Genomic DNA, 23,282 nt, shown 5'->3' on the forward strand with positions numbered 1-23,282 from the left:
CTTTATTCTCTGATTAATCCGTTCAAGCACAAATACCATCGAGACAAGGGGTTATCGTACTTTTACGGATGTGTGGCCAATTCAACGAATCTTATAAATAATTTTTTTAACACACGCAAAAAGGCCTTATCGCTGGTTATTCTGTGAATCACACGAAATAAATCTATTATTTTGACAAAATCCAGTTGCGAATGTTATCTCGGGAGAGACAAGGAGATGCAATTGGTGAAATTGTCAAGGGAAGTTTTCGTGGATAATTTAAAGGCACACAGTTCCAGCATTTCCTTGCAAGAAGCGAGGAAAACCACTAACAAAACGCAAGATTCAGGCCCTCAAGACTTCCGGAGTGCGAAGCTAGGTTATTAGCCGACACACTGAACCTTTGCGTCGTGTGTTTTGAAATATCAGTTGCGTTACGCCACGCAATTACAAAGCTGTGTCTCAAGGATCCCACAAAAATACTTTCACCCCTAGGCTTTTTTTTTCCCCATTCGGTTGTTAAGGGTTTGCCTGCGCAACAGCTGATGCGCATCGACAGCGTCCTTTAGTTCATCTACGTATTCTGTTAACACAGAAGTGGCGGTCGCCGGCAGTCGCTGCAAGAACTGGGATGCGGGCGAAGCCGCCTGTAACGTTTCGGCATTGACCTAGACGTTTGGAATTTTTGTGGGCTGCTCCCAGGTGAATTGTGGCCCTTAATCAAGTAATGAACTTCTACTGCCAACTGAAGACACACGCGTACTCCTGTAGTCCCAGCAAAATGTATCAAAGTAATGCAAACCGCGCTACGACGGACTGGAGACATAAATTTAAGCAACTAGTTGACTGCAACAAGAAGGGTTCACACAGTTAAGTTCTGTGCGTAAGAATAGTGCTACAAGTGTTGAACAGCTTCTACATAATTAATTCGGAAGAACAGTGCAACAATTGTATTGTAAGAAGACTTAGTTAAACTCTAAACAAAAGGACACGACAACAATTGTGTTAAAAGAAGACTTAACTAAGCCCCAAACAAAAGAACAGTGCAACAAGTGTTAGTTTCAACATTTTTCACATAGCTAAGCTCTATTAACAGAATAAGAACAACTGTGTTAAATAATAGTGCAACAAGTGTTAAAAGAATTTTCATTCAGCGAAGTTAATTTTGTAGAGAACACGACATTTCGGCGAAAGTAATTTCCGAGAGTTAAGTCCTGTGGGACAGATTATTGCACCAACACAGTGGAAATAAATATCGATTTCTATACGGAATTTCAAACACGCACTATCAAATTAAACAATAATTTCTTTTAACAAATCATTCTAGTCAGTATTAAATTGGTCAAAACAAAATCAGAAGCAATGTCTGTCGCATTCTCATTCTTACGGTACCCAACAAAATTACAATTTGCGTCAGTCATCAAACGCTAGAAAGGAAACGATATAATGAAATGTTAACGCAATGAACGGATTAACATTGTAGAGAAACGCAAGGGGAAACTTTTGCGGAACAAGGGGAACTGAGCGCATCTTGTTAAAAAAAATCAGTTTAGGAACATGGAACAGAATCACACAAACATCGCGGAGGTTTCCTCATGCACTTTGCGAATGGGCGCAGTGACGCAGGCGGTGTTCACGGTGATGTACGTCACCGGGGCTTTGGGAAACCTCGCGGCCCTGACCATTTTGTACCGGAGCGAGAAGCAAACCAGGAACAAGAAGATAGTTCTGATGCTTCGATGTCTAGCATCCAACGACCTCGTGGCCCTGCTGGGAATGCTGATTCTCATGAATCTACAGGTCTACCTGCCAATCGGGAAGGCGTGCAGCCTGGAGTTCTGCGTGGTGAGGGTTATCTGGAGGCAATTCGGCCTCAGCTCCGGGTGCGTGGCTGTGGTGATGGCCGTCGAGCGGTGGCTCGCCCTCACCCATCCCTTCCTCTACCAGAAGGTAAGCTGACGATCACTGGGTGAAGGGGGCGTGGAGGTAAAGCTCCACGAATTAACCTCAGAATGAGATGCTCCGGCAGTCATAGCCCCGCGAAAGGAGTGGTTTGGTCGTGGTGACGAGAAGACAGATTAATGAACGCAGGCAAAGTGTAACAGTTACCAGGCTTACGCCAGGATTCGAAGTTTAAACAAAACACTTGCGAAAGGCGACACTGATGTCAGATCCAGGGATTCTCAACGCGGATGCTAAGGAAGCTGTCTGGTTTGGCGATAATGTCGTCACGGGGACTCCCCAAATCATTTTGGTCTTTATGTAAAGCGTCCATTCTTTCTGGTTCAAACGGGAATGGGGTTTAAATAGTTTTACTAATTTTTTGCACGGGTGTTAAAGATGGCCTCTCGCCAAAATGATAGAACGTGAAGAAAAGAGACCACATGAGAGAGAGCTAGGAGTAGATGGAGGATAATATTAAAATGGATTTTAAATAAAATACGAGGGCGTGAAATGGATCAGGATTGGGTGCAGTTACAAATAACTCTAAAGAGTCTTATAACATTCCAAAGTTAATGACCTGAATAAAATATTAGCTTCGAAAGAAGGATTTCACTCCATAGAGATTGTTAAGGCAGTGATTGCAGGTTATGAGACTTTCTCACAACTCTTTTGCTGAAATCGACAGTTAAATGTGAAGTAGGCTTTTCCACGACTTTTTCTTGTTTACGTCTAGGTCACTTTGTGTTCCTGCTTTGTGGGGTTCCGTTACGACGGCTTTACACAGGGGTTGCTGATTCGTATCTGCCCCCAGTGCATGCGGGAGAGAACTCGGGTACGCTGTCAAGGTCTTACTATATACTCCAGCCAAATAACAACACGTACCTAACCAACCTAATTAAAATATATAATATAATTCAGGTCATATACACAAACTTTACTTACAGATGTTAAAATTTTAAATTTTAACATCTGTAAGTAAACATGACGCATTTAAACTATAAACTAACCAACCTAATTAAAAGAACCAAGAAAACAGACCAATTACCTCAACCAAAGCAACGAACGAAGAAATGTTCAGACGTGAATTCTGGTAGAAGTTTACCGACGTTAGGGGTGCTTACTGCTTCTATCATCAGGGCGAAATTTTACCTGAACGACTAATGTAGCCGACGAAACAAATTAATTTGAAGAACTCACTTGAAATATCGGGGTTTTCTCCCCGACTGGGGCAGAGGATTTTTTCTCTAGCCCCTGCGTCCAAACCGGCTCTGGGGCCCACCTGTCACCTATCCAATGGGTACCGCGGTCTTTTCCTGGGGGCAAAGCGCGGGTAGGGCGTGATGCTGACCACTCACCCCCCATCTAGTGCCGAGGTCAAGAATGAGTAGGAGCTATACCTACTCTCCCCCCAAGTGCCTACATGGCGTGTAGCGGGACCGCTTTGATTTGATTTACTTTTACTTTTACTAAACATTGCGAACATTCTTAATTTTGGAGAATGAACTCGGGCCATCTGTGTGGCTGGTTGCGTAGAAACTGAGGGTACATGTTACTATGTTCGAATGTAAATCAGATGGTGACATTGATGAAGCAGCCATCAATATTAATTGAACTCCATTGTACGCGGTCACGCCATTTCGCGGAAACAGCGCCAATCAACACGGAAACTCTGCTGGTTTCCTGGTCCTCAGTCAGCTTACCGTGAGTCCGGCATATCGATTATCGATCATGCTTCATAATCGGGACGTCCAGTGTTCGAAACTCGGTAACCTGCACATCATTCTCCAGACTGGCTGCCGTAACTGCCGATAGTGCACCTGAAAACAGAGCACGGTCACATGTACAATATACCCAGTGCATCGCATACAATCATATTTCGCCTTATTCTACGCCGTACTTAAATAAAAGTCACGAATATCCAATCTAACACCGCCACGGGAAGTTTCAAACCGAATTCTTTAGACTATATTTACGAGTGATTCATTTAACGACGCTTTTCAGTAGTTCTGACTATGTACCGTCGAATGAGAGGATGGAAAGGATGCGAAAGGAAGTGGTCGTGGCCAAATTTATGGTACTATCCCGACATTTGCCTTGGAGGGATTGAGGAAAAACCACTAAAAGCCTCAGTGAGGATGTCCGGTCTCCGGGCCGAGATTTGAACCCTCCTCCCGAATACGAAGCAGGAGAGACAACCACTCGACCTCGACGTTCGATTTTCGACTCTATGATCAGGGCGTATTTTAAAAAAAATTCGGTACGTCCTCTGGTCAGTTGCACAACGAGAAACGTGTTATGGCAGGGGCGTCACAAAACCTAACCTCAATCTAAACAAATCTTACTTTATTCAGAGGTACCAGACGTCTTTGTTTTAACTCTACTTTCTTTTCTCCCTTTCTCCTCTTGTTTGTTTATATTTTCTTAACTTCACACCGATGGAGTGATTAATCCAGAAATATTTTATGATCAGAATAATAAGAAAATTAAGAAACAAAACGTTTAGGTTGGTACACCTGAATGGACTAGAAAAAACTTTGAAGGTTGCACACCTGAATGGAACGAAAAATAAACACGTTTAGGTTGGCACACCTGTAGGGAACAGCAGAGAGAGAGAGAGAAATACGTTTAGGTTGGCAAACCTGGATGGAAGGGCCTAACTACTTCGGAGACGTCAGTGTAGAGGGATGGGCTACGTTGAAATGGATCTGAGGGAAGATGTTTCTGGAGACAGTGGAGTGGATTGATCTGGCTCAAGGCAGTGGTCTCTAAACACGGTGATGGACACTGAGGTTCCATTACAGAGAAATAAATAATGGAATATCCTACGCCATGCATTGGTTAGTTATCATATTTCGTCCGCAATTGGTTGTAATCAATTCTGTCATCGCCGTCCGTCCGCTAGTACTGATTCATCAATCAAATAAAACTCAGGACACGTTCAAACTACATGCAGAATTTTTTCCGTGTGGCCAGACGAATAATTCTATTACTCAAGGACACTGATTTCTTGCGTTCTCAAGCTACAAATGAGCTTGGCCGACAAATTAACTCAGTACGACAATTAAATACGCCGACGTCTCACTGCTTCAGGTAACGGCTTGCATAATTCATATTGTCACGTGGGTGTCAACTTATGTCAACAAATTCTGGCACAATATATTTTTACAGCTATGACTATTAAGCCTATATGTGGAGAGCCTTCTTCCTCATTCTGGTGGGTAGATGAATATCAGCTCTTAGTATGTGACTTTGACGGCGATTCCCTGCCCCACCACAGTTAGGCAACCTGCAGGAATTTACTATACCCTTCTGAATGACATAATCGTCTGAGAATAAGAAGGAATTAAGTCGATGTCGATTTCTGGTTGCAACGCCGTGTGGACTTATCGGTGCATATAAAACTTTTGGGATGAACCTACTACCTCAGTGTTCAGTGTAGAGTGAATACGGAGGCGATAGGTCCATCCGAAACTATGGTAAGGTCCTACGAGATTAATCGCCGTCACAACCCGGAAGACCACAGCAGACAAATTCATCGCTATCAAAGCCGTGGGGTGTCAGTAAAATCACACACGCTGTGCTAACGGAGTCCCAAAGTTACGCACACGAAATGTCGACCGAAAGCTTGACAGCGCGAAATATCAAATATGTCTCTGCTGACAGATGCTGAGGAAAACAGCAGAAATTGCTTATAACTGTGCGCAATTTAAGAATTTTTTTTTTAATAAATTCGTAGCACAAAATTTCAACTTCACAAGTTGATGAGGACACATGGGAGGGTAATATGAAATGCAGACTCACAAAATACGACCTTAAAAATCCGAATGCAGTGAAGGGGCACACGATACGTTACAACCATAAGCTTTTGTTACGACGATGATGAACGTTCTAAACGTATGCTATCCAAAGAAGGCGGAAACTTATTAACTAGCTGGGAAAACTATAAGGTTCTCAAGTACAACTATGCTCCGTGGGGTTATTTGATTACTTTATAAAATGCTTAGTTATCTATTTAAGCAGTCGCTTTGTTAGTCTGGTATTTAGACAGTCAACCAGTTACATTTTATACACAGGTATTTAGATAATTAATTACAATTAAACACATATATGTAGGATTTGAGATTTACACGGCGGTGAGTCTGAAGATTTCTGTCTTCTGGGGTGTTACGCCGTGTAGTCTGGTAGATGTCCACCAACGTTTCAGAGGTCCATGCTGCCTCCATCATCAGGGCGATGAATAAGCCGGCGCAACAACCCAGAAAACAGCAATCTTCAATTAAACACGTCGTTTGAAGTTTATCTCGTGTGACGTTGAGGACGCGGATAAGACAATGCGACATGTAAATTAACATTTTCAATTCGAATTAAACATCGACCACGAACTTGGTGATGTATTAGTGCGATAATCGAAGTTTCAAAAGGAAACTTGGACTTAGCGATTACACTAATAGTTTCAATACGCATTCCGATGGTACTACAAGGGCGTGGTGCCAATACCATCGTCACACGGCGCCCACGTCAGGGTGAGGTGTGTCCAGTCATGTCTCCCCAGAGGAATGTTGGGATAGTACCAGCACTTGAGGCGACTGGTACCTACCACTTCGCGCATTCGCGGTTCACTACGAACTCTGAAAACAATATTTGGACCCAGGAAACTGGACAATTACATCACGAGGAACGTGATGCTAATAGTTTAATTAATTAAATACAAACGTAATGAGATGAGCAGAACATGTAGCACGCACGAACTAACGCTCTGGAAGATCTAGAGGGAAGAGACGAGGACATGACAGACGCAGATGTATATGAGTATAATATTAAAGTGAGGCACACAGAATATGAAGATGTGAACTACACTGAAATGTTTCAGAATAGAGTCCAATGGTTGATTTTGTTGCGGTGGTGATGAACTTTCGTGTTCCTCGATAAAAGAATTAACTAACCAAGTGAGGAACGTCCAAGTAGGTACATAGGGAGGACATATAATTCAGGAACTACGCCCTTTTTATGGAACCCGATGGTTTATTACCGATTCCACCAGAGCCCGCCACCGGTCACGACGCAGAGCGTCATCGGGGATGTTGGGGCAGCGAATGAATGACCATGAGCAAAGACCCTGCACCGGAGTTAAATTTGTCAGGTAATTACAATGTGCGAAGATCAGAATGGCTTCCAGTGACAAGCTGCTGGTGGTGAATAGAGTTGAACCGGCGACTAGAAAAATGTATCCGTTGGTGTTTCTCGGAAATCGATCTGCGAATCTGAAATTAATGTGGCTTTAAATTCAGTCGCTAGGCAGTTGGCAGTTGCTCGGTCTTATGTGTCCTGTCAGTTCATCAGCAGATAAATTGTTCCGAAACACGAACGGAAACACGAACAACGCTGCCAACGACTTCATTATATTGTCCTCTGCCCTCGATATTCTTTTTGTTTCGTTTTGTGATGGGACACGTAGCGGGAAGGGGAAATTCATGCAAAATTTTAATTTGAAAAGAAGAAATCTAGAAGACCTAGAAGAATATGAGAAGATAATATTAAACCGGATCTTAAAATAAAAACGGGTGTGAAGGTGTGGACTGGATTTAGATCGGGGTCCAGTGCCGGGATCTTGTGAGCACTGTGATGAACCTTAAAGTCCCTAACCAGCTAAGACACAGTCGGTTTCTGAAGAAGCACCATACTCCAGACAATTACTTACTAACTAAAAACCCGAAACTAGTTCGTTGAACAGTACAAATCGTTAAGTTCTCCGTTAATATAAATGTTTTCCGTTACCCACGGATTACTGAAACTATCAAATAATATTTGCTGCAAAGCCGTCTAGCTGCTGTTTGCATTTCAGTTCGACTTTTATCGAAGAAATTTCTGTTTTCGTGTCCCAGTGTTATCTCTTCAGGAACCTTTGTTCCAGTGGCTAGGTTTACACGATAAACAATAAAGATTCCTTACAGACCACGTAGTCCAGTCCTGATATTTGTTTGTAGTCACGTTTATTTGTTACACAAAACATTTACATTCCTGTTAATAGAATCCCACAGAATGTTACAGAGTCCCAGAAAATTCAAGAGCTGATTTAATCAACCCTCTGAAGCCAAAGCTCGTCTAAATGATACTTAAGAATTCAGTCCGTACCGCAAAGAAAACACCACACTTCACTATTTCAAAGATCAACTTGTTAACGCTGTTTAAGGAAATGACAGCTGTTTACAGTAAGAATCATATGAAACACGTAAATACAAGATGCACAATTTTTGATTGATAAAGCAGGTGGTACATATAGTTACCACTCGGTTTTAAAGGATTAATTAATTCTCACGCTACGGAGAACAAGCTACAACTACAACCCGGATTCTGCACCCAGCAACCAATTTCCAATCATTCCTTGTTCTTTGCGTTAGAACACGAGAAATTTCAGTCCTTCTCAGCCAGAGATCTTAGTTCAGTCCCAGGGCAGTTCGCACTGGGGTCAAGCTTATCTTCGGGGTTCGATGGGATGTGCGATAGGCCAGTCCAGCAAGCACATTATAATAAACTAAGACCTCTGACCCGGAACTTCGCCGAACGCCTGTCTGCTATGCAATCATTCAGACGCTGTAATGAGGTTGCCTTCGTACTGTAAGCCGATATCGCCACAAATCATCGGTTTCCCTTCCCAGTGTACAAGTTCCCAGGAAGTAGTGGACTTGCACGCTCTCTTCCAAAGAAAGCATTGATACAAATACGATTGGTAGCCGTGACAAAAGTCTAATAATGCTGATTTGTTTTTACTCACAACAATTTTTTTATTCCCTCTCTGCATGTCTTTCCTGCTTAATTTCTTTCTTATTTCTCTGTTTATCTGTTCCTCCTTTTTCCTCTTTTCTCTTAGGTGATTTCATTCTTTTCAGTTCTTGATTTCCGCCAGTCTGACTTGAACTGGCGACAGATTCAATTCACAGATTTGTCAACATGCACGGATAGCAAAATGTCTACCGGAAATTCACTCTCCGGATACGCGTGTCGCCATCTCGAAATGGACGTAAGCATTTGTCTTCCAGCGTTCCAAGTGTTTACACGTGCATATAACATACCCTGACACAATACAGACCTCAAAAACTTTCCCAGACTCGAACACTACATTTTAAAGCCACTATTCTACCAAATTTCGTCAAACCTAGAATGAAAATAATGCAATTTAAGATCTCTTGCTTCGCATTCGGGAAGTACCATGTTTGAAACTCGGCCCTGAAATTTGCCTTCCTCAGATTTATCGTAGTTTCCCACAGGTCCTGCAGTCAAATGCAAGAATATTACCTTATATTAGGCCACGACCGCTTCCTTCCATACTCTTTCCTGTTAACTAATCATCGTACCAATAAACGCTCTATATATATTTTTTTGAATCTAAAGCGTTCATTTTCAAACTTCTGCGATTAATATACAGGGTGTTCCATGCAACACAGAACCTAGAAACGAGCATACGACGGCTATGTTCTGCGTTGCGACTAATTTCCCAGTAGTTCTCTCGCTGCTGCAACGACATCCTGTCACTGCCGATTCCACTTCGAGTAGGACACCCTGTAGAAGACAAGTATCATCTCCCACTTTTCAAACTTGAACTGAAGAAATTTGAAGACGAAGTGAAAACTTAATTTTGATCAACCGTTCTTGAAGTAGTTTCCCCGCTACTAATTTCATCCCATTGAACCACGCTTTCCTGTTTCTATCCGTCTGTGGCTACTCTATCTCTTTCTGTACACCGCGTATAGGATATTGCTTCGAGAGAGCTCGTGGCTCGCAGTAGGTGTCTGCCTACAGATTAGTTTATGTCTACAAATAAGCTATAATTCCCATACAGCAAACAGCACTTGAGTTACAATGCGATTAACTACACACTATGTCGACAGCGCTGGGCACGTGACGCTGATCGAGAGGGCTCTTTGTGGTCGGTCTTTCAAACTGCCCTACAATCAGAGTGGTTCCTGAGAAGCTACCAGTCGCTCAGCTAGTCAAATTCCTCATATTTTATGGATCCCGAAAGTTCATTACAGTTTTCACAACACTCCGTCATTGATCTCTACCCCGAGTCAGATTAATCCAGTCCACACCATCCTACTCTATTCCTTTAACAACTATTTTAATATTATCCGCCCATCTACGACTAGGTATTCCAAGTACTCTCCTCCTTTATGATTTTCCATTCAAATCTTTGTATACATCTCTCCATCTCAGACGTAACCTCAAAGTTTTAAAATGTTATGAAGTTTATTACCACGAAACCGAAAGCTAATACAGATTTCGCGCTTCCGCCATATTGTTTTAGATCCAATAAAAGTGTCTAACTTCAGTTACATTTCAATATCCAACTGAAAGTGCCACTAGAGCTGTTTCCACTTCAGAAGTTCGCGCGGCCGTCATGTTGGTATTACTGATTTTATAAAATTTAAACTCAGTCAATGGGGTACTCACTAGCGCCACTACGTTCAAACAAAGTTTAATTGCTTCCGTAGGTTCTAGAGTCATTATAGGTAACAGATGCCCGGCCTTCTTATAAATCACTCCACGTAGCCAGTCAGTCGCATTACTGACCGATTATCTACTGACTCTAAAAGTGAGTAGTTACGTATCATTACAAAACAGTGTCAAGATGGAAATGATTTTAAAGGCACTCCGATAGGCGAATGCATTGCCATCAATTACCAAAATTAATTAATAAATTAATAATAGACAGTTTTGATAAATATTTGGGACCACAGTAGCGAGTCCACACACTACAAAACATAGCCAAATATACTTTTCTTATGTTCGGTTGGTACAGTCCAAATATTTTCTTGTGGCCGATAAACCTTAATGCGCAGGAAACTTAATCGATGCCACCCACACATACGAACATCTCACAGGGCGTGGGGACACTTCACCGACTGGCGGACGACAGAGGCCGGATAAATATCGACAGGGTAATTTCAGTTTCCGGTTTTGTTACGAGGCCACTCTTAAAAAAAGTTCATATCCTCCAAGGAATGGACCACAGGCCAAAAATGGATCTCAATTGGAGGCCGTCGTATGCTTATCCCTTGTTGAAACCTGCAAAGCAAATGTCTAGGTGCAAGAGTGACGTGTGAAATGTAGCCCTTAAATGATTAATATCGGTGAACACTCTGACACAGATTGAAGGCAAGAAACATGGTGAATATTATTCTTGTGTATTCTTTGTCCTAACGGAATAAAGTTAGTGAAAAAGTAATCTTAAATGCGAACTGTTCTGAGCGAGCCAATGAAAGTTTGGATTCTATAAAAGAGGCTTAATTCCTTAACCAGATGAGTGACTATCAGTTTTTAAAGTGCTCTTCTCCATGGGGTAAGTTAGACATAATTAGGGATCGGTTTATCTGTTTGTATGCAGTTTTCTTAACAAACTGCGATGGAATTCGGTACCAATACATAGTTTAAGCGAATCAAAAATACACTTTTACATTTCTAAAAAAAAAATGCTTATCTTCCAAGAAAAATAATAGGCCTACGTGACAACATTTACGTCACGAATTCATAAATTTTCAATTCTGCATCTCCTGCAAGATCTCATCCCCCGTTAATTAACTCCCAGATTGTTTTAAATTAATGAGGAATAATACTGAACATCACAGGTGAGTGGTTTAACGATCCTACTTCGTATTCGGGAGGTCCCGACTTCAAATACCGGCCTTCAGATCGTCTATCCTATTCCGTGGTTTTATGTAGCCACTCCACAGAGATGCTGGGACAGTACCTTAAATTAGGGGATGACCGTTTTCTTCCAAATCCTGTCGTATTCAGTATTCATTAACCATCTTATCATTCAACCCTAAATAGTGAGAGCTCTGACAGCGTCGTTCACAAACCATAAATAATCAAATAAATAAAATAAATGTGCTAATGAATAATCTGTCTAAATTTTCTGGGCCCTAGGAAAAGAAGGTGTCTCCTCGCGGAGTCTACCCCGCGTCACACTTCCTGTCAAATCAGAACAAACGAACACTAATGGACAGCCAATGACTAACCTTGAAAAAAAGAACGTCTTGTGTCTCATTCATAAAATGCTAACCAGATTGGAAGCGCGACTCTGGAAGAATGACCTTGGCCAATGTCCGCAAACAATAGCAGGGTAATAAATTCTATAGTCGCCGATAGTGTCGTCCACTTACGCCCAATTAATATTTATTACGTCACACGCTCATAAAGGATTCTCACTCGTACACAATTAATCGCCGACTTCCGATGTTTCGTGGCTACCTTCTCTCTTTTCACCTGCACGCGCGCAATTCAAGATCGGATCACCGCGCAGTATCAAATCCTTTCGAACGCCACTGGTTCTGTTTGTTCGAGAAAACGAACGTAAACCGATGGGGCTCCCCGGTATCAACGAGAGGGCGGGGAAGTTACATGACGTGTGACCTTTGTGACACGTACTGGGAGCGTAAGTTGTAAAAGTGCGCGGTGTAACGATTCGGAACCCTAAAACGCACACGAAATGGCGTACTTGGTATCTACAAGCTTCTAGGGCTGGATTTACGAAGGAGATCGCCATTTGAAGGTGCCTAAAATTATTATTATTTAGTGTTCTGTCTGACGACAGGTCCATATGAACAGGATCCTTCCATCCTTTTCTCGGACTGGGACCTGTTCATATACGATCTTGGCAGATGATCCAGAAGTGGTTTGCCATTGCCTTCTTCTGTGTGTGAATGGAGTAATTGTTGGGATGGCACGAAGGAAAACTCCGTGTTGCCTAGACCACGGCCTTGCCCAACACAAGTTATAAATTCGGGCACCGCCGGGAATCGAACCCGAGACCCCATGATTACAAGGCCAGCGTGGCTCGCCTAAAATTATGAAAGTTATTTTTCAAACACCCAAGTATTAACATTGTTTCGAAACGTCCGATACTACAGAGGACCTGCAATACCAAGGATTCTAATCACGCCCAAAATACATTGCGATAAAATAAAGGTTTTTTAAATGTCCGTATCCAATATTTATTCATATCTACAGTCACCATTTTGTTCAAATTCTAATGATGGGAAAGTTACATAAGCAGAGTCATTTAAAGATGTCATTAGGTCACGGTGGAATCAAACTTTAAAAAAAGAACATTGGGTAAAAATTCACCGTACCGAATAGTTGGCCACCGGAGTACATGACGACAATTTACTGGGATCGATTCCGGGCAGGGCACGTACCTCCTCCTCGTGGCCACACCAGACCGGTTCTGGGGCCCACCGGGTCTCCTATCCAATACCCACAGTCAACAACTCCTTCCGAGCAAAATTACCACCGAAGTGACGAAGTACAAACTCCACGCCCCAGTGCACCATCATTATTATTCGTGTGTTACAGCACATCACTTACAACGTGATCAGGCGGGCCATCTTCTGCCTGTGGTTCGCGGTCCTCGTGTTGGTGTGCTTGCCCTTCTCTGGATTCGGGCTCTACTACGACAACGGGTGTGTCCGGTACAGGGACGCAACGGAAGCGGTGGACATCGCCTACGCCTACCTGTTCTTCGTTTTTGGTGAGAGAAGGTCGTAATTGCGCAACCATCATCAGGGCGCCAAACACTTCTTAAAAAAAGTCGGTAAACTTCTACCAGAGTACATGGTGCAAGAACCCAGAAGACGAACCCCTTAAACTTGGTCCCCTTTTTGAACTTAATATTCATCCTTTCCCCACTTCCTTTCATTATCAATATCTCCTACATCTCCTACATTTCCAAATTGTTCTTAACATCATCTGGTATCTTATCATTCGTCTTCTTAATAATTTTTAATCTCAATGTTGACATTTCTTAAGGAGAATTCGCATTAAAGCAAAACGCCTATTAAAATCACTTTGTCAGTCCGTCTGTACACACATAACTCGAGATTGGCCAATATCCGTTGCCATGGTTGCGATGACCTCAAACTCATGTTATTACGCTGCTCTCAACACACCTTGAAAAGGATTACAAATTGTTACAAATCACCCTCTTATCATTAAAAGGCTGATTTATGCGTAGCACTTCAAATTAATTGCATCCGAAAATAAACACCAGCAGAAAAGAAGGGATGAATAAATACTGCTGTCACTAAAGTGCCCGAACAAGGACTGGAAGGCCATAATTTTACTCGCAAACAGGGCAACAAATTGTTCTCTTTTACCTTAATTACGGGTGTCCCACAGATTCCTTGCAGTAGGAGATACTTGGTCATTTGGCAAAATACACAAGAAATGCAAAGAGGAAAACGCTGTTGCAAATCATGTGTTTCCGGATCTCAATTTTGTTGTGAATTTTACGCAGGACGAACGTCAAATTCGGTATACTCTTAACGTCGTCAACAGCAAAAATTAATGCGATGTTGCCAAGTTGACATAACAGAGAAAGGGAGATGTGATTCCACAGTTTCCTGTAGTTTTTGTGACTCGTTCACCACCGCAGCAACATCACCGTAACAATTTACTGTCCATAATGTATAGAGGGTAGAATATTAAGGGCTCGTCCTGGGTTAATTCCAACAAATAAGATTGGAAACACATTATATTCAACAACTTTTCCATTTTTCAGAGTTCTCCTAGTGGATGGGATTTATGGAACACGCTGTATATAAGGTCGAAAGTGTTTTAACTGTGAGCTATCGAATACGATCCGCTCCTGTTGTGCTGCAGGTACGCTGCTGTGCGTGTGCATCGTGCTGTGCAACCTGGCCGTGATCAGGGTGCTCTGTCATCTGGGGTGCAGGGGCACCCGACGCAAAGTTCTGGGGAGGCGGATAAGCCGGAATTCAAGCCGAACGCGCTCAGTGTCTAGTGGCAGCAGCCTGACAACGGGCGTGCTCACCACCGGAGGAGACATCGCTTATTACAACGTGTCGACGCCAGAAGAACTATCGTTCGCGCGACTCATGGCCGTTCTCAGCGTCGCGTTCGTGGTCTGCTGGATGCCACAAATGGTATTTCAAGTTATTTCCGTTCCTACTTCGTCAATGAAAAACCTCTTAGACCCTGCCGCATTGATGGAACGCACTGTTTCAGTAGGAAGTAGTTTTACCGCTGAGGTCTTTCTGCAGCTCTATGGTAACAGCCACTTCTTCCATTGATAATGCACCACAAAGACTTTGAATTAAGTATTTTAAATGACAGCATATTCAAAGATGGATGCCTGCATCAGCAAGGACCTCTGAAACGTTGGTAAACTTTACCAGACATGTAAGACTTGAGGTTCTCACAGCGGTGAGTATGAAGATTTCCGTCTTCTGGGTTGTTGCGCTGTGTAGTCTGGTCGATGTTAACCAACGTTTCAGAGGTCATACTGCCTCCATCATCAGGGCGATGAGTATGAAGATTTCTGTCTTCTGGGTTGTTGCGCTGTGTAGTCTGGTCGATGTTTATCAACGTTTCAGAGGTCATACTGCCTCCGTCATCAGAGTATGAAGATTTCCGTCTTCTGGGTTCTTGCGCTGTGTAGTCTGGTCGATGTTTACCAACGTTTCAGAGGTCATACTGCCTCCGTCATCAGGGCGATGACGAAGGCATTATGGTTACCAACGTTTCAGAGGTCATATTCATCGCCCTGATGACGGAGGCAGTATGACCTCTGAAACGTTGGTTAACATCGACCAGACTACATGGCGCAACAACCCAGAAGACGGAAATCTTTACCAGACATCTCGAGGCTACAATTCAGAATAGATTCATTCTCGTACTAACACCAATGTTAAATCGCATTAAGAGGACTGCAGATCAACGGCCACTGAAGGTGCTGAAGGATAGCCGGGCACCACAACGAGATCTGAACCCGGGACCTCTCGAATACGAAGCTGGAGTGGTTACCCTTTCTGTTTGTAAAATATTTAAGGATTATAAAAAATGAGGCACATTACGTTAAACAATTTTCTTATGATTACAAATTTGGTTCACTAAGTTGTGAAAATCTAAAGACGCGGTGACGTATCAGATTCAGTTACAATGAAGACCTTAAGACAATGGCAGTGGAAAGGAAAAGTTTTATTGTTTTCCAGAACAATCGCTCTTGAGGATACGAGCCTTAATGGTACATAATCACAATTAATGCGCTGTTGTCACGTTTAAATAAACTATTTCGCTGTAGTACGGGGGTTTACGGAATGTCTGTATGTCTTTTGGCGCCTCACTGTTACGTGACTGTCATTTGTCGATCGTTTCCATGCTAACAAGCCATCTCGGAACTCCATTCACGTCTTCGCACTGCCGTGATATTCGCTGTTTCCAAGGTCCCTTCGGCATTAAACACGTGCAACTACCCCGAAATTGATCATTCATCAAACACTGAAGGTTCATTACAATGTTCTCAACAGCTCGTCCCTGGAACCTGTCTTGGCCACACGATTTCAATCCATACCCGTCTATTCAATTTCATTAAAATACATTTTAATATTATCCTTACATCTAAATAAAACAAAATACACAATTGTAGTGTACTGTATCTTTATATATGTGTTTTATTTTAAACTCTGTGGCATGGAAAGGGCTTTTATCTTTAAATTTATTGAGAAACTAAAATCTATAATGCTTTCCAAACTGATACATAAAACAAATTACTTTTATCCCCAAAGGACTAAACTTTGAAAACACGCAACTATTATCGTAGTGCTTTCAGGTGAATGAAACTTAACATGGCGTCCGGGCGAAATATCTTGGTATGTTAGGTAACAGACCACTTTAACTTGATGTCTGAAATTGGATGGTCATATGTAATGAACTCGTACCACACACAGGATATGTCAGAAGTTGCTATGATATGACCTGTCTGCAAAAGTCTCCTTACAAATCCTATTCCACTTTATTCACGGTAATATTTCTACCGACAATATACAAACCTCTGCTTTCGAAAAAGTCGTCGTTAATTAACCAGTTCTAGTATTGGGAACACACAGAGACCTCAGGATAATATTTCTTAACTGTAGCACTCGTAAATAAAACAAGACTGGAAAGGTATAAACTTTTGAACACATAAAAATTCCAAAATGCATTCTCCACGCCATATCCTATACGCCCACATTTCTAATTTACCACCTACGGACTGCCTCATCAAGGTTGGTGACGTCACCAGGGCCAACGACGTAATCAGGCGTCACGACGCCATCTCCCTTAGACCTAGATAATGGCGTCGTCCAACCTCATGATCTTGAACCCATCACGGCATAACAAATTTTGCTGTCATGTACAAACCACGATGTGTCTACTTTTATGGTGTACGAAACTGTTCACTCATTTCAAACTTATTAGGTTTCCTGCGTATTTATTTTCGTCTAGTGTATGTTTTCCCCTCGAAATGACAGACCACGTCCCACAGCTTTGTGAAACAACCTACCATTATTTATTTACGTTACATACACGGGAAAACAAAGGTTATGCATAATTTACAATTTTGTTCATTTAAATTAAACCACTTTATTTTTAGACCCTAGTACCAAATTTAATCGAAATCCATTGCGTATTCCTGTAGATGAAACACTCTGATAGACATAAAGACACTCCATTTCTATACGTGCACCTTGTGTAAAGAACAATTGCCGTAAGTCCAACACCGTCCTAACTTTCAGCTCTCCTAGCTTGAATGTCTCGAGAAAAACATAAATCAAATTCCTAGTAAGGGCATCTTGTGAAATACAAAGACAACGCGAGAGTGTCTCAAAAATGCACACACCGAAATCCTACTGACACCACCTCGAGAAACAAAAACATTGCAGTATTAGCGCGTCTCAATAGATACATATGCTTCAACAAACACATATGAGTACTTGGTGGCGGTACGCGAATAAATACATGGAACACGCATTCCTAGTGAAAGGTACTTTACGAATACGTAGAAACAGTATTATTCTAGATAGACTGTCCTGGGATATAAATATCGCAATTATAATATAGAACGTAAAAAAGACGTTTTTAGTGGTAATGTTTCAGGAGATACTCGTATTCCTAGTCAGACTGTACTGAGATACTAAGCACTGCATTTATACTTACAGCATCCAGAGAGTTTATAGACTGTTAAACTAAAACGTGTTTCGCTTCGACATCATAACACCCGGAATAACATCTTCCATATTCCAGTGTTTCTACTGACGAATCAATAGTAATGCGATCGCCTGGCTTGTAGGCAAACAATTTCACACTGGTGGTGTATGGTTTGCCACAAGTGTAGGAGTTTCTTTTTGAGTATGTTTCCTTAATGAGTTCCTTGAGCAAAGTTTCCATCTCTCTCGATTTTCTGCATCTTGTCCAAACAAGCCTCGCTCTGTCATTAATTCATTTACTTCTTCACTAAAATTCATCGTGGTTTTCTCTTTCTCTGGCACCTTACTGGAGTCTGTTCCAACTACTCAATGAAAAGGGCGAAACCGTACATACGATAGACGAATTATTCCTCTGCCAATACAACACAATCTACTTTTATTCCTGCGAATCTCTGTCTACTAACATTTCTTTGGCTTTTAGAAATAAGTGACCCAACACCTGAAGTTAGACACTGAGCCGTAACTGTGAAATCCAAAAGACAGGAATTATAAACCTACATGAGATGCAAGTAATTCCCAAAAGTTAAAGTTTTCATTAAACTTCAGCTGTGAAAAACCAAGGACTACACCATTCACCTTAGTCAAAATAACTTATCTTGTAGCAATGTTTAATGTAAAATCTACCCACTATTCCTTTTAAATTAATAATTTTTGCATAATTCAATACCTTTAGTCTGTTTTCTTTTGTTTCCACCTAAAATCTTTTTTAAAAAAATACCCCTCGATAAAAGAATACGCAGACTGCTTATCACTGACACCATTGAACAGAATTCAAAACCCAAGATACCATTAATATTACCTTCACACTTCATTCACAGCATTTCAAGCAATTTCTATACTAAAGTCTATGAAACCGAAGTTTTATTTAAGATAGAAAAGCAGCACATAACTTCAATGATTTGACTGTCTTTAAAACACTAATTATATACGGTACTAAACTCTTCATTATGTAAAACCTTCCATTTCTCAGTTACTTCGTATCACTTAGTCAAGTTTTAATTTTCAGATTCTTGCAATTTTTCTTCCCTCAAAGTAAGAGTCATTTCACATTCATAGAAAGCCAATAAAACCTATATATATATATATATATATATATGTTTTATTAGCTTTATATATATCACAACTTAATGTAATGGAGAGTGAACAATATAATAATAGTTTTTAACTGAGTAATAATAACTTTTTCATATATGTTAATTTTATTCTTTTATAAGACAGACAATGCCATCTTTTAACTTCATAATAGCGAGCATTAAATCAATTAATAGTTTTTTATCGTCCCTTCGAGATTAAATAATGCTCCGATCTTTTTGTTTCAGATTTCCATTCTGCTTGCGCAGTTGGCTCCAGGATGGGCAATCAGTAAAATTTTCTACAAGGTGGCAGATGGTCTGATAATGTTGCACTTCATTTTGGACCCACTATTCTACGTACTGCTGCGGTGCCAGCGGCGACCCTGTTTCCCCAACATTCTGAAGCTGATATTTCATGCCTGCTGGTCTCATCCGAGTGGCCACAGCAGTCACCCAACCTCCCTAGCCATGACTGACCATGAACACTGTTCTAGCCTTAACCCCACAGGAGAGCCCTCTGGTGAGAGAGCTACAGCAGCAGCTGTATGAGCAGCACAATATTAATGAGTATTAACCTAACTTAAACTTCCTATAAATAACAGTTATTTGAGGTTATATACAAGGCAAGCACTAAGTAGCTTGACAAATTCTGAGGTTATGTTTAAAATTGAATGTCAGCATACATAATTAATTTTTATGGTTTTAAGGTAGCTACAGTCACCAAGTTTTACTAATTACATTTCAGTGAGTCTGCATAACAGGGTAAGATACGAGAATTACTCAAAAAAACCACATGAACCATGACATATAAGTACATCCCAGCTCTTTCTACTCAAAAAACAATGAAAACCACGCAGATATTTGTGATTTACTTAGTCAACTAAATGACTTAATATATGATTACAGGTGCAACCTTTTATACTGTGTTCACATTTACATCTGAAATTAATTTTGCACAAACAGTACTGTTACTGAAGCTAAATATTACTTCTTTGCTGTACAATTCCACGAATGTAATAAATGTGCTAACTAATTTGATGATGCAGAGTCCTTCAGAATCTGATGGCTGCTAAATTGGTCAAGAAATTACCTATCACGAAACCAAAAGGTTTATTATAATGTTCACATGAACCCCACTGAAACTTAGTGTAATACTAAATTACACTGAAGTAACTAATTATATATAATGACATGAAATGATTATATTCCTTGAAAGTTAAGTTACTTTATGTTGCCCTGTATGAAATCAACTTCCACAACTTGCATTGTTCAATATTTAATGCACAAGTTGCATTGCGCAGTATTTTTACTAAATAAATACCAATACTCAGCAGTATCTAATCCGACTGGTATGCACAAACAGGTACAGTACTCAAACATTAATGGACCTATTAATAATTTAACCTCTTTACTGCTACAGGCTATGTTAGAATTTCTAGACTGTTCCATACAGACAAGACACATCACTGTGATGAACAAGCAGAATGTGTCGTAAGTCTAACACTTAGCATGGCTGTAACTTGTCTTAATGTGTATATAAATTATATGCAACATAAAAACCTCCAAAGCGAATCATAGCAAGCACCACAGAACCTACTTGAAAAACTTAATTCATGATGGCAAAAGATAGTTAAAATCAACTGGTTCATTTGATACCTGATGCCAGGATTTGTTGGCAAAGCATGATGAAAATGTACCTCATATTTAAATTCCTACAAACTTTTAAGAAAAAAGGTTATGGACTTTGCACTAAAGCAACTTGAGGACTAATACATAGTAATATGACACTGAACACATCTCCCATTTCTCTGACATAATGTCCCATGCAAAAGGTGAATCAAACTCAGCTGTATGGACTGAAATATACACGTGAAAATTCTCTAATTGTTCCTTAGCCTATTGATATTGCATACCTCCTGCAATCTAGACGTAAGTTATGACCAGCAGCACAACAGATCATGCCACATTATACAAGAGATTTGTATCAAGTCTACAGCAGCCTGTAGTTCCTTCTCAAAATGTGTTCCAAGGACCTCCATAAACTGGATCCAATTTTATCATATATGAACATTCTTGTTTAAATTCATTGCAATGGATATTACAACATAATTTTTTTGTTGGTGAGGGGGAATCATTTAAACAAATATATGTGAAGTACTTACATTTCTAAAACAATATCCTAATGCTACAAATTTTTTTAAATTTACAGTATAGTAAATGTTGAGTGCACGATTTTCAACACATTCAATGATATTCATGCTAGAAGACTGCATTGAATCAAAATCAAGATTGTCAATGTTACAAGCTGGAAACTGCATGTATTTGTGTTACCTTCTCAGATTTATCTTTATACAGAAACAAAAATTATAAGGCTTAGTGTCCATTTACCATGTTATTCATTTCATACTGTCAGGAAGAACCAACTCTATTTTAAAAAAGCACACATTTATAACAAAATACTGAAACTGAAGTTTTTTTCTGACATAATCTATTCATAAATTAAATTTTGAAACTTCTCAGCAATAACTCCTACCTTTTTTGACCAATTGGCTGAAGTCTCTCACTCCATAAATGTCACACAAATGTTGTTGTTGATCCTAAAGTCTTCAAGACACTATTACTTCAACCAACAGAATCTTAAAACCAGGGATCCTAGTAATGGACACACACCTGTACCCAGAAATACCTTCTGTGACCTCTCCCAGTAATCCCTTCATCCTGAATAATGTTCATATTACCTTTACACCCAATTCTAAGCACATATTGGCAGGGTCAACTGCATATTCATTGTTTTTCTCCTCTGGCAAAAGTTCCAAACCAAAGAGATTGAGAGCTACCAAATTATGAGACAGTAATGAATCTGGTAGCAGGTGTAACAAAAAGAAACCAAAACAAAGCAGCCAGTTCACTGCACTGCTGTGTGCTTACATGCTACCACCAAATGTATGCTGTATGCAAGGAATTTTTCTGTTTTAAAAATAAATTTGAAACAATGCACTCTGTATTGACCTGACAAAGTAAAAATTCTGTGAATATGAGTAATGCCAAGTTACATCAGAAAATATTAACCCTTTAAAGGACAACAGTAACTGCATGTCCCAACCTGCTTTATCAATCGATGTATCTGCATGTTGTACTTACGTGTTTTGTATTTTCAGTGTGAACCAAGATTATGTCCTTAGTGTTTGTATGGTGTAATGGTGAAGTGTTGTTTTTTCTTTGCAGTACAGACTCGGTTTTAAACGTTTAGATAAGCTTTGGCTTCGAAGAGTTAATGGTGGGGCAAAGGCCAGAAAATAATAGTTGTGGGCATTAATAACATATTTTAAAAATATGTAAGCAGTACAACTTCTCAGTACCTAAAAATGTGACAGTGAAAGGGTTGTTCGGAAATAACTGCAAGACATGTTTCAAATTACAGGGTAACTTCATAGAGTGTTCTGTAATACTTCAGCATATTCAAAAGAAACGTGTCAAATTTATAAATAAAAAATAATTTCATTACTGCATTACCTAGCGTATGTGTATACACGATCTAGTCAAAAAATTCTGCAGTTACATTCATAATATCTCCAAGTATGGTGATATAGCGCTTATGTATCTACTGAACAAATGTAATGTAAATGTACAAATGAATGCTTACATAAAACCCACCCATGTATCACTACCATAATATATAAGGTACAAAATATAAAAAAGGAGAAAAACCAACAGATCATATTAAAGATTTTTTTAAATAACCTTTATGATAAAATAAACTGTAACATGTGAAATGTATTTATGTTCAGATTAATGTTATCAACAGGCCTACCTTACATCATGTAAATAAATTGATGTTTCCTGAACAGGAAACTTCAATAGCAGTACATTCTTCTTAATTTAAATTCACCATACCCTAGTCCTATAATAGCTGATACACAAAGGAAAATATATTTGCTGGAAACGACACAGCTGAGGAAAAATCTGAGGATTAAAGATGGTAGACATTTTACTTCTTTCAGAAAATAAACTGTCTCATAACTTTCACATGGCAGAGGCCAACAAATTTTAGCACAGGTGCTCAAAGTTAAATACCATTAAATTTAATTTACTTTCTCAGATAGATCTTGAAGATAAATTGACAAGCACAATCTCCCGTAACTCATGTACAAATGACGCACAAAAAATCAGAAATTACGAACACAGCAAGTACCAAAATAAGCAGACACAAACCTTGTTCTGCATGTAAGAAAAAATGGATTAG

At 40.2% G+C, this 23,282-nt stretch overlaps 2 protein-coding genes across 2 annotated transcripts in view; one reads left to right on the forward strand and one right to left on the reverse strand.

Moving 5' to 3' along the window:
* Positions 1-21,700, reverse strand: part of LOC110826741 (beta-taxilin) — a 36,303-nt gene extending 14,603 nt beyond the window's left edge. Inside the window, exons 1-2 of the mRNA XM_022057679.2 lie at positions 21,573-21,700; positions 3,624-3,740 (exon numbers count right to left, since the gene is read on the reverse strand). Coding sequence (XP_021913371.2) covers positions 3,624-3,653 — 30 coding nt within the window. The 5' untranslated portion in view covers positions 3,654-3,740; positions 21,573-21,700. The remainder of the gene's footprint in view (positions 1-3,623; positions 3,741-21,572) is intronic.
* LOC110826746 (prostaglandin E2 receptor EP3 subtype) lies at positions 578-22,905 on the forward strand. Its single transcript, XM_022057689.2, has 4 exons — positions 578-1,929; positions 13,276-13,450; positions 14,581-14,864; positions 19,286-22,905. Exons 1-4 carry the CDS (start codon positions 1,537-1,539, stop codon positions 19,586-19,588), a joined length of 1,155 nt encoding a protein of 384 aa, XP_021913381.1. The 5' UTR covers positions 578-1,536; the 3' UTR covers positions 19,589-22,905.
* Positions 22,906-23,282: the final 377 nt, after the last annotated feature.

Source organism: Zootermopsis nevadensis, unplaced genomic scaffold (genome assembly GCF_977971745.1).
Source record: "Zootermopsis nevadensis isolate Lab colony 2312 unplaced genomic scaffold, Znev_1.0 Znev_ptg000028l, whole genome shotgun sequence".
NCBI classification, from domain to species: domain Eukaryota; kingdom Metazoa; phylum Arthropoda; class Insecta; order Blattodea; family Termopsidae; genus Zootermopsis; species Zootermopsis nevadensis.